The following is a 17,364-nucleotide window of genomic DNA, read 5'->3' as shown; positions in this document are numbered from 1 at the left end:
AGAAATTATATAAAAAAAAAATCTACAAATTGATATAGTTTGTTGCAATACGTCAGATTATAAAATTTTTTTTGTTGAAAATAAATCTAACGAATCACGTAAAACCACGTCAATTTATGAATTTATTTTTGTGTAATCTCTTTATGTCTGTAGCAGTTCTCATTACAAAAATTCTTATCATCAATTACTATTCACTACTTCACACTCCACATCTTATAAAAAATACCTCACACCTTGTAAAAAAGTTATAAGTGTGGTGTATAGAAATAAATAGTGACTGACGAGTAGAATTCATCTCTTCTTAATGATAAAATTAAAGTGCAAAAACTGACAGATTATTTTTTTTTTTTTTTTATTTTTAACAAAAAAAAACCTCTATCTGAGGGCACCCTTGCACGTCCACCCCTCGTGGATTGAGAACGGGCCGGGGGTAGCGGTAGGGTTGCTTGCCTGTAAGGCTCAATCCACCTATCCAGTACTTCAGGGGGTAAATCAGACTTCACCCTACTCAAGGTGCTTATGTCCCTCATGGATTGACCAGCTAATTATGCTTATAGCAATAAAAAAGCATTATGTTTTGTTGGGAAGAAGATGTTTAAGCAATCCAGTATTATAGTCTATGCCTCATTGCATGCATGCTGTACTTCTAGTTCAAATTTTGACAAAAAGATTTCAATAAAAACTGGGGAAAATATATTTTGGTATAAGATCAGTTAACTCTCAAAACTTTGAAAGCTTCCTTTGCAAAAGAAAATGTTTGAGCACCAGCATGCATGCAAGGAGGCATCGACTATCATCCAACTTGCTCCAATCTTGGCATGCATCCCGCAAACATTGCTGTACCAGCTTCACCCGATCTTTCACATGAATTGACCAATAGTTACCAATAATCCTGACAAGAACAAGAACCATTTCTGAAATGGTGAAACCGACTACGGTCCCTCACAACAATCTCTCGCTTGAAAACCTTGGATATGAGTTTGATAGCCAAATGGCAATCTGCACAAGCTCTTAAATTCTTTACAACTCTAATTAGGGTCCCCGGTGCTGTATTGATGAGCATAAAAGCTATTGCAATTTTCTCGCTATGATACGACAAAGCATTTTCCTTTTCCTCCTCCTCTATGTCTGCAAGCACATTTGCTGTGTGAGGCACATAACCTTCCAATTTCAACAACTTTGTGATCTCAGCTAGCATTGCGTATATATCCTCACTTTGAGGTTGAGATCTATCACCCATCGTAAATTCATAAACCTTATTTCCTAACTCAACAAGGCTATATCCAGGAGTTTTCCTCACCCCTTCTGTAAGCATTGTCCTCCTCAACTGTTGCACATCTGACCAATGACACTCTGCTGCATAAAGATTTGAGAGGAGTACATAATCCCCACTATGCCCAGGCTCTAATTCTAGGAGCTGGGCTCTTGCAACCTCCCCAAGAGCCAAATGTCCATGAATCGTGCATGCTCCCAACAAGGTCCTCCAAATAACGGCATTGGGCTGCAATGGCATGTTTTGAATATATTCATATGCTTCTTTCACCTTGCCTGACCTACCCAACAAATCAACCATGCAGCCGTAGTGTTCTATCCTAGGCACAAGGCCATATTCCTTTTTCATCCTCTCAAAATAATTAAACCCCTCATCCACCATTCCACAATGACTACAAGCATAAAGGACCCCAACAAAAGTTACTACAGTTGGCACAAACCCCTCTCTTTCCAAATCCTTGAAAAGCTCAAGTGCTTCCTTACCAAACCCATTAACAGCCAACCCAACTATCAAAGAAGTCCAAGAAACCACATTCCTTTCCTTCATCTCATCAAATATTTTTTGCGCATCTCTAATACTCCCACACTTTGCATAGAGGTCCAAGAGGGAATTATTAGCATGCAAGTTGGCACTCAAACCAACTTTAAACATATACACGTGGGCCCTCCTCCCCAATGCCAAAGCTCCAAGCTCAGCACAAGCAGACAATAAACTTACCATAGTGAATCCATCTGGCTGAACACCCTCCAAACCCATTTCCCTGAAAAGGGTCAGAGCCTCATTGGGCATCCCATTAAGAGCATACCCATTAATGACAGAATTCCAAGCCACAAGATCTTTTTCAGGCGTTAACTCAAACATCCTGTGTGCACACTCGGCGTGCCCGCAAGCAGCGTACATATGAACCAATGAGTTCTGAACAAAAACCAATGACTCAAACCCATTTTTTATAGCAATGGAATGTATCTTTTCTCCCTCTCTAACAGCAGTCAACTTAGCTACAGCCTTCAGAAGAAAAGGGTATGTGTGTGTGTCAGGTTCCATCGAGGACATATGCATTTGATAGTACAGTTCAACCGCTGGTCTTGGGTTTGCACTCTCAGCATAGCCTTTAATCATGGTATTCCGTGTGAAAATGTTGGGACCCTGGAGTTTCGAAAATATATGCTGGGCATAAGACATGGGAGATGAGAGGGACACAATGGTGAATATGAGGTGCTTGCCCATGTCTGGGTTGGATAGTGGGACGCCATGTCTGATCGAGAAGGCATGGATTTGCTTGAGTCTGAATATGGAGGAGGCACATAACTGCAAGAGATTAATGCATTTCTTGAGAAGGTGTGGCACAGGATTTTCTGGGCAAGTTGGTCTCTTTGAGAAGTTGTTGCTTGGGTTGTGAGGTAAGGTTGGTTCTATCGAGTGCAAGCGGACCAATGCAGCATGCCTTGAGTGCATCGGATTATGCTTGCATGAAAAATGGTAGCTTTTCAAGTTTCAGGTGTTTAAGTTATAGACTTCGGTAAGCCATTTTAATTTTTACCTACTCGGAGATAGTACTTATTGAGAAACCAGAATTTAATAACTTAGGGTTTAGACAGGATTCAAACGAGAGGTTATAAATGGGAGTCAGGGAGTGGCTGCTCTGGTTCTCACGCCGATGGGATTCGTGTGTAAAAACAATGACCTTTGATATCGAGCTGGAGCAAACTACAACAAGCCCAATGGGCTCAGCAGATCTAATAAAAGCCCTTGGTTATGGAAAAAGTCCTAAGTCAGATAAACCCAGCCCGAGGAGTTACTGAGAAGACAGAAGAGGAATAGATCCATGGAGACGAGCCTGAGTATATGAAGGTAGGAATTTAAGGAGGTGTAAACGAGTCGAATCCGAGCGATCAGGAGATGATCAAGCTTTTATTGTTTAAATTTTATTTGAATATGAGTCGAACTCAAGACTGTTCATCTGGGTATATTCGGTCTGGAATAAGTTTCAACTCGGGTTAGTCCAGGTTATGACTCGGGCCGAAATCCAGATGAATTTGGATTTTTAAAACCCAGAAATCTTGATTCCGAGCTGTACCCGATTTTTTTTTATTTTTTAAAGCCTATATGTTATATTTCAAGAAATCATGTTGAAAAACATAATACTAATGTGCATTGAGTATTGTCTATAATAATAAAAATATATCAAAATGAAAAACTAAATTTTATGTAAAAAATAACTAAAGTTAGAAACTAATTACCATTTTAACTAAATGCATGCAAAAGAAAAAATATATATATATAATATTCATCATGTAAAATGAATGCAATAAACAATGTAATTCACTATATATTACATTATTTTGAATTTATAAATTACGTTATAAAACACAAAATTACAATATATGAATTATACAATCAGTAGCATGGTCTTCCATCATTAACTTTTATTTTAGTATTCCAACTCAGTGGCTCTTTGTTAGGGTCCAGATCATCTGAATACGAAAAAACAAAAACAAAAAACAGTACAAGAGGTAATTGCCACATTCAACATATTTCTTAAAAGACAAGGATAAATTCATTGAATGTAGAAGGAAATCCTGAACATACCAAAGAAAAGGATGAAAAAAATTGATCTGAGCTACATTTTGGTTTAGAGTCAAACATAAGAAACAATTTTCCAATATAAAATAGACAGACCTTTCCATTACGTCTTGGATCGGTATATGGAATATTTGAACGACAATAATTTTCCATAATCCAACCCTTTTACTGCTGCCCAAAACACTAAGAATTCTTCATATAAACTTTTGTCTCAATAATCCAAGCTATAAAATAAAAGATGCAATCATAAGCTTCTGTCTTCATACAAACATGCTTAATAAAAACGTTTTCTTTTCCATTAATTAGACATGAGCTGCAATTTAAAAGACATTACGGACAGGCTTAGCCTCGTTTGTTTTCGAAGATGAGATGAGATTAAAATTAAAAATTGAATAAAATGTTGTTAGTAATATTATTTTTATTTTGGGATTTGAAAAAATTGAATTGTTTATTTTATTTTGTATGTGAATTTCACTACAAGAAATTAATCTATTTCTGGCTTGAACTCGCCGCAAATACTACCAAATGTCGCCACAAATAAGTAGTTCCGGCTAAATATGTTTCCCAAAATTTCGCCGCTTCTAAAGAGCTGAGTAAGACAATTTGCGCCGATTTTTGTGAACGGACAGAAATACAACACATTTTCGGCGATCTATAATCGCCGCAAATGTCATATATGATCGCTAGTAAAAGGTTTGACAGAATAGATCTACGAGTTGCTAATTCTATTCTCGGCGATTACCAGTCGCCCATAATGTTATATTTCCGACGACTTAAATTCGCCGGTAAAACTCAATATACATTACTGGCGATAGTTGACTGTTGCCAGAAATACCAAGTTCATTATTTGCGGCAATAGTATACTTGCCGCAAATAATGTTTCGGCGAGTTACTTTCACGGGAAATGTTTTTTTTCTCAAAACCTGATCAATTTTCTTATATTTTGTCGTGGTTGTATTTTTCCTGATATTTGTTTCTTTCATAACAGTTAATTGCATGCTAATAAATTAAAAATGCTAGATTTGGATAAATTTATATCTGATTGCGTATATATATTATATGTTAACATCATTCAAATAATCTCGACGTACATATTTGAAATTCACCAGGATTTAAGACTAAGTTTTACACAATTCCATCAAACATATCACAATGGAATATAAATTTACAAGTGTTTTTTGTTCTAACTATAAATGTCTAATAGCAAGTTGTCTTCATGAATGCACCAGCTCCTTCATTACAAGTGTTTTTCTTTCTAACCACCATATTCCAACGAGTATGGGAAGAATTGAATTTGGTTCACCGGTTTTACTTCAAGTGCTTCAACACAACTGTAAAGAAATGCAATATATTTATGCAAAAATATAATATTCAAGGCCCAAGTTACAAGGCATTCAATTCATAATCAGCTATATATAAACAACGGGCTCAAAACTCATGCATTATTTTTCCTTTCATAGTGTTCAAAATGTAAGGATAAGACAGTATTCATGTTCAAAATGTACATAATGTAGATCTACATTATATAGAATAAGATAGTATTATCATCATGAGAGACTGATCGCCTAGCTTCATGATCAAATCGATCCTAGCGCGCATTCATGTATTTCCTCACTTTATTGCAAATTAATTATGTTTACATTCTTCTTGGTCTTCATGGATAGAAATGAAACCTACTGATCAAAGCCTGATATATAAGTACTCTATAATATTACAAGCATTAATTAAACAAAATATACCTTACATTATAACTACGACTCCCAATTAAAAAAGTCCAGACTAATGCTAACTTGCATAATTAGACTAATAATGCTAGCTTGCAAAGACCATATACATTATATAGTACTAGAACGTACGTGTACTCAAAGATATTCTAGATCAATTAGAAAGAAACAGAAGCCCTCATGAACTTATCATCATCAATTCATATTATAAGTACTCACGTCAGTACAGCTAGTAGTACTACTTCAGCTCTTAAAACATTTGCCTTGCTTACATTAATACTAGTTATAACCTCCGTAGAGCAAAAAAACACTTAATTTTCAAGTTTTCTTTACAGCCTGGAACCATAAGTCAAGTAGCACGCATGCAGTCCTCAATTTCTTCCATGCAATATTTCACGAACATATATATATATATCAACTAATTAATAAGCTAGATAGGTCATGATTGATATACTTCGATGAAGATAATTAGTAATAGTTACTAGATCGAGTGACCTTAACTGCATGGAGTACTTATAATTAGAGCTCGATATATTCTAGAGTTTTAAACAGGAGATCAGGAGTACTACTTCATTGGAAGAAAACAGTATAGAATCAGACGTTGGACAAATTAGAATTGCATTGAAAACATATAGTACTACTATATATAGAAACTTATAAAAGAGTATGCATGGCAAAGCATATGAAATAATCATTACTGTGTCATGAAATGGAATTTTTTGCATGCAACTTGCCTTACCAACGTGTGCTAGCTAGCTAGCATTAGCCAGCTAGCGCCACTAATTCTCGAATCACAGTCATCGCCTAGCTAGCTAATTTCCCAGCTTCTCATTGCATATATACTTCATTCCTTTGAGAAATCATATTCACTTCTTTATCAAAAGAATATCTAAACCTAGGTCGATCATGGGCTGTATGAGAGCTTTATGCATTCAAATGGAGTATGTATATAATAATGTATCATGTAGATATTCTGAAGAAATGGACAAAAACATGTATAGACAAGTACTAGCTACATTGATCATAGCAAGACATTTTGATACATATCATGTGCATGCATGTGTGCGCTCAACATAGATGCTAGTTCTAATCTACTGATCACTTATAATGTTGTTGTTACCACTTCACGAAATAAAGCTATTTGCCCACACAACAGTACCCAATGATATATTTGTAGCATTTTATTTTTATCTGCATTAAAAGATAGAATCTCTTCTTTTTTCTTTGCATCTTTAAATAAAATAACCAACTATGTATATATTATGTACATATATAGAACACGTAGAAACTCTCTGACAATTAATACAAGGGTCTCACATGAAATTGGAGCTACCTTTTACATGATTCAGAAGATTAACGAGACCATTTCAAAAAGTCTTTACGTACGTTAGCTCTTTAGTCTGGTATAATGCTAGCTTCCAAAATTACAGTATCCAATGTGATCATAATCCAACACTTGTCAATTTGATCCTGCCAAACAAAGTACGCACCAAAAAGATGAGGATTATATAGGTGAAAAACCATATACACATGATTTTTTATATGAGAAGTACATAATTTGCGCTTATCGGAACTGGTAAATACCAAGTCCGCTGCACTCACCCAAGGTGATTTCGTCTATGATATCTCGCAATCAGCAACTTCATTGACAAAACAGAAAAAATTAAGAGAATAATGATGAAACAAGTTATTTTTTATTGGTCATATAGATGTTGAAATATACATAAAAAGCAACAATGTAAGAACAAGAATAAATGAAAATCTACAGGTCAGTCATGTACTAATAATATTATTAAAAGACTAAGTATGTACTGATAACTTAACTTGCTGTAGTAGTTTTATTGTACATTGATGACCAAGAACTTCCAATGTGCATGTTGGTGGCAAGAGCAACGTACATCGCCAGACAGAAGCTACAAAATATCCTAACAAACAAAAAATATACTACCTACCCCACACCAGTAACTGATATACAAAAGAGGAGGTTCTGGAGATATGGGAGACATTTTGTTGCTATATTACTTTAACTTTCATCTCTTTACCAAAATTCACAAAAAATGGTTACCCTCAAATTTAGTAACCGGCTATGCAGATCCTTAAGTCTCTCTATGAGGCTCTCCTTGGGTCTGCCTGTCTAGCTCATATCTCTCCATAAACTTGTCGTACTTGACTTGTTCCTCCATTAATAGCATGACATTCGCTTGTAAGTCATCATATAAAGCCTTATAATGTGCAGCTTCTTTCTCACTTCTTTCTGCACTTTCAATTAATTCTACTATTCAGGCATTAATTGATTATCTACATGACTCAGGAATAACCATCTCGCCGAGACCCCGTACATACTCTAGCCTACGGCCCAAAACTTCCTTAATATTTTTTGCTGCAGCTTCCTTAGTCCGCTTCTCAGGCTCCAATTCTACCATCTTTGCTACCTTCTCATTCTATCAACCATTGGAAAAAATCACATAGGTTAGGTGCTCATAATATGTACTTAGCACTAAAATATGGACATTGATTTATCTCGAACATCACGAGATTTTACTTTAACACTCACATATTTCTCTTCCGTTATGGGAGTCACAAATTTGTCATTCTTCTTTGATCACCTAACTTCTTTAAAGAAATTAGCCTAATTCTCCTCATTCCCAGACTGCAAATAAAGTAAATTACACACTAGCTTAGATTGAAAATATGAACATCATTATGGAGTACAAATTAAAGGAGTACAACTAGTTAGCGTTCACAATGGAGAACTCAAATCTGCATGGAATCTCTCATTCAAGCTATCAAATTAATTGTTGAGATTAGACTTACAAAGTACAAACAATAACAATTCTTGAGTGTTTTTTCTGTTTTTTCATAACCAAATTTGCAAGTAACTATATTAGTCATTGATATATAGAGAACACAAAGGAAATACACAACTTTGAAGAAACCTAACATATTAATTAGCACAAAGAAATAATAATGCTACATATAGTCGATGTAGCATCTTGCAACCAAAATAGAGACTTACCCTCATCTCCATTAGCCGCACAAATGACTTTCGTCCAGCCGTGTGATTGTTTTGTTGCTTCTCCATATTACTTTTATTTCGTTCAGACATCCGCTGCAGTCACACAGGACATGATATACATCCATTGAATGTATAGGTGTCAAGGATTATATGACTAAAAACATAAGTGGATATAGTTGACTATTTCAACAAAAACTAACCGTCCTAACTAAAATTTAATACAAGTGACTATTTTACTAAAAAAACTCCACAGTATGTTAATTAAGTATACGATTGCCAACTTACCTTAAAGTCCTCGCTTGAATATCGAGCACATAACTTTACCTAAGTGGCTGGTGTCACCAACAGTAGCACATTCGCAAGTGCTTCTTCATTGCTCTCGAATTGCTTGTAGGTTCTATATAAATCATAGCGAATATGATTAAAATGCTTGCGTAGTGTCTTCGTAACCGTATCACATTGGTCCTTCTTGGTCCAGTTGAGGATGAAGTCAGCCTAAAAACAAACATCATGAGTATTAATTATAATCTCCCAGCCTCGAGTTTTACATTACCAACATTAGGCTTTCATCTACTCTATTTGAACATGTATTGCATTCTCCTACTTTTACCTAAATGCATGTAATCAATTCTTCATTCTCATTAGCTAGTATGTCGTGCCAGCTAGCATGACTCAAGTCCACATGGTGCTTGACCGACCACGTAACCCTTGTAGTAAACAAGGTAGCATTTTCACAACAAGGTGCAGTTTCACCGTCCTTTATCCTCAGGGGTATCTTTCCATGCTTTTGCACCTTTTTGAACTCTGTGCTCTTTGCTGCTCCTCATCCACGCTTCTATCTAAGTGGTACTAAGTTGTTTCCAAGAGTGAAAATGTCATCATAGTTCAAAAATTAAACTAATCAACATGTTAAACATGTAGTGTAAAACAAAATGTAAAACAATATAAATATAAATTAGATTAATACCAGACGGGTTTGTGCTTAGTGGCAAATCAACTGCTGGCATGTTATTTGGTTCTGTGCTCGGGATGACATTAGGTGGCTTGGTTGAGTCATCTGAGTTTGAGAATGCGTCATCTCTAAGATCCATGGCAGCAATGGGTACTCTATTCCAAACTTCATCATTGCTCTGAGATCTCCCTTGACCGTAACTCACGCCGCGTGATCGACCTCTACCTCTTCCAGTTATCAGCATATCCAACATGCAAAATAAACAAACTTCTAGGCAATGTGCTTGTCAAAAAAATTGGACAACCAAAATTATTCCTGCAATCACACTAAAAGGATACAATTATTTATATACGATTATACTTTAGTATAGAATATTACAATTAGCTCATCATCATGCTATGATTTGTTTAAGGGAATGGTCCAAATTAACCAAGACATTTAGGAAATAATGCCCCCTAGTGTGCTGTCATTACAAACTTGGCTAAATTGGCCAAAGATAACAAACTAAATAATTCTCAAGCAAATTACACATCCATTCAATGGAAGATCCCCTACTCTTGAAGTAAATTGCACACTGCTAACGACTTTCATGTTCCTGCGAGAGACGGAAAAGACGGGTCTTTAATTTGAGAAATGATACTTAGGATAAGCCATACAAAATGGGTTGTATGAAGACACGGTATTATTACCAGCTTTGAAGTGGCTAGTTCATGTCATCCTTTAAGAGACTATCTTCTTTTATGCTACCCTCCACTTCAGTGCTATGAGAAGAATTGTCTTCGCTCATATCATTATTGATAAACCCCCTCTCATATGAAAATCGCCACAATAGAATATTTTTCGACGAATTAAATGTTGTTTTCGGCGAATAAAAGCACCCGAATACCTTTTTACAAAATTTAGGACGAAGACTATTTCCGGCGAATACTTAATCGCCGGGAATGAGTGGCTCCAACAATTGTTACATCGCCGTGAATGATCCGTTCGTCTTTTGCGGCGAATAATGTAGCTTTTGCAGAGAGTTAATATCGTTGTAAATGATACTAAAATTAAAATGCCCGCGTTCCCCCTATTCTTTTCCCTCCACCCCCTCCCCCCTCTGTCTCCACAATCCCTTTTCTCCCTTAACCCACGCCACCATGCACAGCCCGTTACCAACGACCCCACCACGCCCCGCAACATCACCTCGACGTCCACCCCCTCCTTCTCCCCCAGCCCCCAGGCCGGAAATTTCCGTTTCCCCGAATCTAGAATCGCCTCTCTCTCTCGGATTTCTCTGGAAATCACCGCCGCTAGAGGCACCGTTCTCCACCACTCATACCTCGATGCTATCGCCAGTCATCAGTCGAAGTCCCCTTCTCCTCCACGCCTAGCCCAACAGCCCAACGGCAAAAGTCTTTCTATTTCTCTCTTTGCTACATCTCTCATGAACCACTCCATGGCGTCGAGCACCGCCTGGTCTCTCTCTCATCTCTACGCCTCCTCGGTCCTGCTCCGCCACCACAACCATGCACCATGTTCATCATCCTCGTCGGTAGGTCATCTCTCCTCCATCGTCTCTCTCTCTCGTCTCTTTATTTTGTGCTGCAAGAGTGCGTAATAAGAAGATTATTGTGTGTCTTTATTGTATGTGTTGGTGGCTTAGAGTTGTGAGGTCCTTTGTGATGGAGGTAATTAGAACTGGATTGCTACTTTATTGGGTCTAGGTTATGAACAAGAAGTTAGGATCTTGTTTCAATTTTTATATTGATTGACTTGTAGTCTCTCCAAGCTGTGATCTTCATTCTTGGTGGGTGCTATTGATGGTGTTTGTTTGCCTGGAAAATAGTATTTCCATCAGCAACTTTGAGATATAAACTATCATGACCTAGATCATTCTTTTCATTCAGTATATTGTTATAACAATAGAGGAGTTTTGCTATCTATAGTTAGTACAAATGGCATCATATGAAAACATTTAAAATGACTAGTGAGGATCGGCTAGAAAATAAATGAGAGCAAGCACGAAGGCAATGCACTGGCTTAAGGACTTCAAAGGAGAAGAACCAGTAGAGAGCAAGCATGATTTGGAATTAATTCCAAAAAGTCTCATGATATACTTTCATTCTTTGAGTTAAATCATACTTATCTAAAAAATTTAAACTCCAAAAAATCTAAACTCTTAGGAGATGATAAATTCATCGTTGGCATGTGAGGTCAAATATATAGCATCCAAAGCCTCATATTAGCTAGAAAATGAATTTGATATTTTCAATGGGAGGTAAATGAGTTTTAGGCCCCATTTCACAATTTCTTTTGCATATCCATTATGCTATGATAATTTGGATTTTCTGCTGCTTCTTGAAAATCATATCCAATATTAGTAGTAACAATTGTTGTTGTTATTATGGGGAAAGGGTAGTGTTGGTGTTCTCATTGTGTGGTTGAGCTTAAAAATTATACCGATGATTCTGTAGCTTCATTGCATTCTTTTGCAATAAAAAGATCAGCTGTGATGTTTGCATGAATATTATTCCTTGTGATCATGAAAAAGATCAGTTGTATATCATCATGTCCAAGCAAGAAGCTACAATGAAGCCACTTTATTTTACCCCAAAATCAAATTCTTATTTGTTTTGATTTCACGCAATGATCTCTGTCTTCTTGCCTACATTTGGTTGGTGATAAATAAATAATAATAATAAAAATAATAAAAAGCTAGAATGTTTCTCACATTCTTGTACCTGGTTGAGTGTCTTGTGCCTCAAACTGTTTTGACAAGCCAACTTCCACCATTTTAACTAGGCAACATATTATTCAAATAGTTCATTTATGAATGCTTGACAAATCAAGTGTCACCAAATTAAAATGCCAACAACTGCCTTTTTTTTATGATGAGGACCCTAGCTTATGTCATTGTGTGTGTGTGTGTGTGTACACATTTGAAGACATGCAATCTTCTTGCGAAGCTGGGTGCGCATGCATATTGGTTAAGTGGCACCCCTTTTTATGTCAACTTGTATGTATATATATATAAAAACAGTTGGATAGTATATACAACTAATAAGCAAATAATTGTTTATGTAAACATCTTATTATTGTTTATGCACTTTGAACTGTAAACTTCCAATCCTTTATGAAATTCCATATCTGGTTATCTTCCCCCCATCTTACTTATCAAGTTGCTGCATATTAATTTAGCTTCTTCAATATCACAAACCTGCTCTGTTTTTTTCAAGTATATCTTACAATTTTTGCCTTCAGTTTATTCAAAGTTTAATATATGGATCACTAAAGAAATAGCTCATATGTATCCTTCTTCTCGATGAACAATTAATCAACAATGTTGTTACCAAATTTGGTAAGCCGTGTTAATTTCATTTACTAACACGAATTATTCCTAAGTGAATCAAAAGGATTCACTTAGGATGAACATTCTATTTATACCCTTATCCTAAAGACTAAAAAATGATGTATGATGAATTGTTACTTCTAAGAATTCTTACCCTTTAGCTTTACAATATAGGATGAACATTCCATTTATAGTTTGTATATCCTTCTTTAAATGGTTTTTAATTAAAAAGTGATAATGAAGTTTGCAAATGTATTTCTCATTCTCCCTGTGTTTTATCTATCAATAAAAACTAATGGAGTTCATTTTCTTTTGAATGTTATTCCAGGACAGTGCATTGATGTTTGGAAAACCATGAATGGCACTTTGCTCTTTTCTTCCGCGCATGACTAACATGTTCTTTTCTTCTTTTGTGGAAACCAAGTTTAGTTGATGATGATTTTCGGTTTCTGGTCTACACAAGCTGTTGAAGTACCACAGTTGAAATTGGGTGCATTTGGTAAATACACTTGGTAGTCTCCCTTGTAGAGATATGCAGAGACGCTTAAGTGGCTACGGGATCAGTAAGATATAAGAATCTATTGATCGAACTTATTCAATCTATCTTTCTAGCAAAATCTATCATTTCATTGATATGCATGTATATATATATATATGTGTGTGTGTGTGTGTGTGTGTGTGTGTTTGTGTGTGTGTAGTATTAAAACAACAATCACTGTGAGGGTTTGCCGCACTATTTAGGTGAATTAATTATATCTTACAGTTATATATACATACATTATATATAAGGGTCTCTAATATTACAGTTCATCTATGTTTTTATACAATTTTTTTTTTTATTTTGTGAAAATATATTTCCAGAGTAAAATTCGCCGGAAATATATTTTTGCCAATTTAAGTTATAGGCGGCTATCTGTGGGGGCCGTAAATACTCTTTTGCGGCGAAGATACCCGCTGGGAATACATAATAGCAACAATAATTTATAATTGTTGGAAAAAGATATAGTTATTTGCGGCGATTTATTAAGTTTTTGCAGTGATAAATATCACCTTAATTGACTTTTTTTAACGATTTAAATGTAAAATAAAAACAGTATTTCCGGCATTTTTTGTACATTTGCGACAAACTAAAATAGCTAGAAATAGGTACTTTTTGCGACAACTTTTGTGTATCGCTGAATTTGGTCAGAAATGGCACTTTAATTTCATCGAAAATGTAGCGAATTAAAAATTGTCAAAATTAATCAAATATAGCGATTATTGTGACTATTTACAACGATTTTGAAAGCTGGAAAATGTCATATTTCTTGTAGTACGTTGAAATTTGTTTTGTAATAGTTAAGTTAGTAGCTTGGCATGACGTTGCTGGTGACAATAAATGTTGACCAATATACAACAAGACTCGTTGTACTTATCGAATGACGCAAGGTTCACCACCTTAATTTGTGTAACTCTAATAATGTATGAGAACTTATATAGTTAATCATACAATCTGGGCTGGGTAATAAATATAATTATTATATTTTATATGTGAATGTCCACATAATTGTTATATTTTGTATTAGACAAAATATCAAACACTTGGAGGGCTGAATTTTGTCTATGGCAGCTAAAAAGTAACATGGTTACTCAAAATACTTTCTATTAAACACTTGGAAGGCATTCATGGCTGTATGTAGTTAATAACCAAAACTATTAGGCCTTGTTTGTTATTACAACATTCTCATCTCATCTTATCTGCGAAAACAAACGTGATATTAATCTCCCGATTGGGTTGGTAACTTGAAATGAGAAAAATCTCCACTTTCAATACAAGAACATGTATGGTTATCTAGATGACTAGCAATGGATTCAGTGATCAAAGCGAAGTGCTATTGATCATGAATATAAATGCATTGTAAAACAGGAGCAGTAGGTAAATCTCAGCTATTGTATTCACTATTCCATAAGCAAAAATAGTTGCAGTACAATAGAAATTTCTCCATAGGAATTGAAGAAGTCATAGGGGTCCACTAGAGGAGGCTTACCTTGAAGCTAGCTATATGATGCAGGACTGGCCTACATGCAAGAGAGTATTTTATATAAACAACAGATTTTGGTAATGAGTCAGATCTAAGAATGGAAAATAACCCAAAGAAAATAAAAAAAATTAGCAAGCAACAATATGGCCTCCCGATTGAGCATTCACACTGTTATCTCTCTCATATGCAATATATTTCAATGAATACCTTAATGGAGGGTAAAATAAAATGCAGTAGGCAAGAAAGAAAATAAAGTATCGGGAGAAACAAAGCATTAAAATGTGTTTTAATTTTTTTGCAACAAATTAATTTCGTTGCAATTAATTCATTATCAATGAAATTAGTCTCGTTGGTAATCTAGATTTACACATTAGCAACAAAATTATTGCAATCGTTGCTTAGCTTCTGTTTGCAATGAAAGTATATGGCACTTAGTTGGAAATTAATTTTTCCAAGGATAGAATATCGACGGTAAAATGTTTTTGCAAAGAAATATTTTCCTTACTAGCATAGTTTTGCATGGAAATGGTATCGTTGAAAATCTGTTTTTGCAAGGAAATAAAGGCTTCTTGTAAGGAAAAAATATCGTTGGTAATGAATTTTTCATTATTCTCGTACTATCGTTTGCAATGAAATCAAATGGTTGCTAAAATGTTTTAGCAAGGAAATTACCTCATTTATTTTTTCTGGATTGACGCTATTGCCCTTTACGTGCTCTGCTAGGGTTCCGCTCCTTGTTTGTTGTGGCTGCATGGCAGCCGTGGATGGCCATTCTTCTGGCCATCCATCCTTCGCCGAAATGGCTGTTGCGGCGCCGCAACCACTCCCTGAAATCTCAGTTGCCCATCGTGTTCCAAAAGTAATGGACGGAGAAATATTTTTTCAATTCTCAAAGGAAGAAATCAACAGATCTGCAGAACCTTTCCGCTTCTCGATTGTGATCAAGTTCCTCCGCCAACGTCCCTCTTTGGATGCGATTCGTGCGTTCATTGCCAATCGATGGGGTCTGTCTTCTATCCCGGTGGTTTCCTCTATGAAGTTGCCCCGAAACGTCTTCATCAGATTGGCTACGGAAGCAGACTTTGTGAAAGTCCTGTCCCATGAATCATGTGAAGTGAATGGAGTGGCTTACTGTGCGTTCCACTGGTCTCCTGATTTTAATGAGGAACATGAACCTTCTAATGTTCCGGTGTGGATCCTCCTTCCCGGATTACCCCCCAACTTTTATCAAGAATCGTTCCTTCAGATCTTCACCGCTCCGCTTGGTCGATTCATACGCAGGGATAATTCCACGTGTTGTGCGACCCGAACTGATGGAGCTCGGCTTTGCTTGGAGATGGATGCTGCTAAGGAGCCGATCTCGTACTTCTGGATTGGCACTCCTGGTCTGGCTACGAGCAGAAAACAAGAGATTATTTTTGAAACGTTGCCGGCGTATTGTGGTAAATGCAGAGTGCAGGGACATAACTCTAAGACCTGTCGAGCAGGTAAACCCAAGCAGGAGGAACGAAACCGGGGACGGAACAAAGAAAAGGATGAATCGGGTGGAAACACTTCATCTCAGAAAGAGGATGGTGAAATAAATAATCCTCTATTTTTCCCTCCCGAAACAGAGGCTGCTGAACCTGTGGCGCCGTGTGAGGATGAAGTTAAAACTCAACATGGGGCTCATGATCAGGAACGTATGACAGGGGAATATGTTTCTGGTGGACCAAGTATTGATAATAAACGGGACGGTGAGATTCCAGTTCCTAGCTCTCCTGAGACTGAGTCCGTTAAAGATGTCAGTCTGGAACAGCTTGGAAACTCACTCTGATCTAGGGAAGAATATGGAATTCAATGCTCATCGTATTAGAGAAGTGATAGCACCTTCGGAGGATGCATGTAACCTTCTGAACCAAAATGATATTTTCTCCTTTAATGTTGAATCACTTCCTACTCTGATACTAGAGGAACCTGCCTTCATTACGATTGAGGATAATGAACTGAATTTACCTACTGAAAGTAGCAAGGAAAATATTGACAATTATCCTGAAGATATTGTCTCTGAGACGGACCCTGATATCCCTCCAGATGTGTTACCTCTTTATAAGGAGTACCATTCGAAGTCTGAAGATAAACAGGTAAAGAAAAAATATAAGAAAAAAAAATTTGAGAAAGTTAGAAGCTCCACTCGGGTCATCACCCGCCCCTCTACTTTATCTTTATGAATAATTCTATAATTGTTTGGAACGTCCGTGGCATTGGTATCTCTCGTCCTAGATTAAAGAATTTAGTTTCCAAGTTCAAACCTCAACTGGTTGCGGTTCTTGAACCGTTTCAAAATGTGGACAAAGCCATAAGGCTGCAGCATTATCTTCATTTTGATTCCTTTTCTTCTAATGTGGATGTTGGTGGTAAAATCTGGATCTTTTGGGCTAATTCTCTTGATATTCAAGTGGTGAGATCCAACTTGCAGTTTGTT

The 17,364-nt window shown here is 36.4% G+C and overlaps 2 protein-coding genes across 2 annotated transcripts; one reads left to right on the top strand and one right to left on the bottom strand.

Moving 5' to 3' along the window:
• Nucleotides 1-834: 834 nt before the first annotated feature.
• Nucleotides 835-3,086, bottom strand: LOC108986896 (pentatricopeptide repeat-containing protein At4g21065). Its single transcript, XM_018959698.2, has one exon. The coding sequence runs from the start codon at nucleotides 2,726-2,728 to the stop codon at nucleotides 881-883; it is 1,848 nt and encodes a 615-aa protein (XP_018815243.1). The 5' UTR covers nucleotides 2,729-3,086; the 3' UTR covers nucleotides 835-880.
• Nucleotides 3,087-15,651: 12,565 nt separating this feature from the next.
• On the top strand, nucleotides 15,652-16,716 carry LOC108986898. The gene has a single exon (XM_018959700.1). The coding sequence runs from the start codon at nucleotides 15,652-15,654 to the stop codon at nucleotides 16,714-16,716; it is 1,065 nt and encodes a 354-aa protein (XP_018815245.1).
• Nucleotides 16,717-17,364: the final 648 nt, after the last annotated feature.

Source organism: Juglans regia, chromosome 4 (genome assembly GCF_001411555.2).
Source record: "Juglans regia cultivar Chandler chromosome 4, Walnut 2.0, whole genome shotgun sequence".
NCBI classification, from domain to species: domain Eukaryota; kingdom Viridiplantae; phylum Streptophyta; class Magnoliopsida; order Fagales; family Juglandaceae; genus Juglans; species Juglans regia.
Note: the sequence above shows the minus strand (reverse complement) of the source record. Positions and strands in the feature narration are given on the sequence as shown.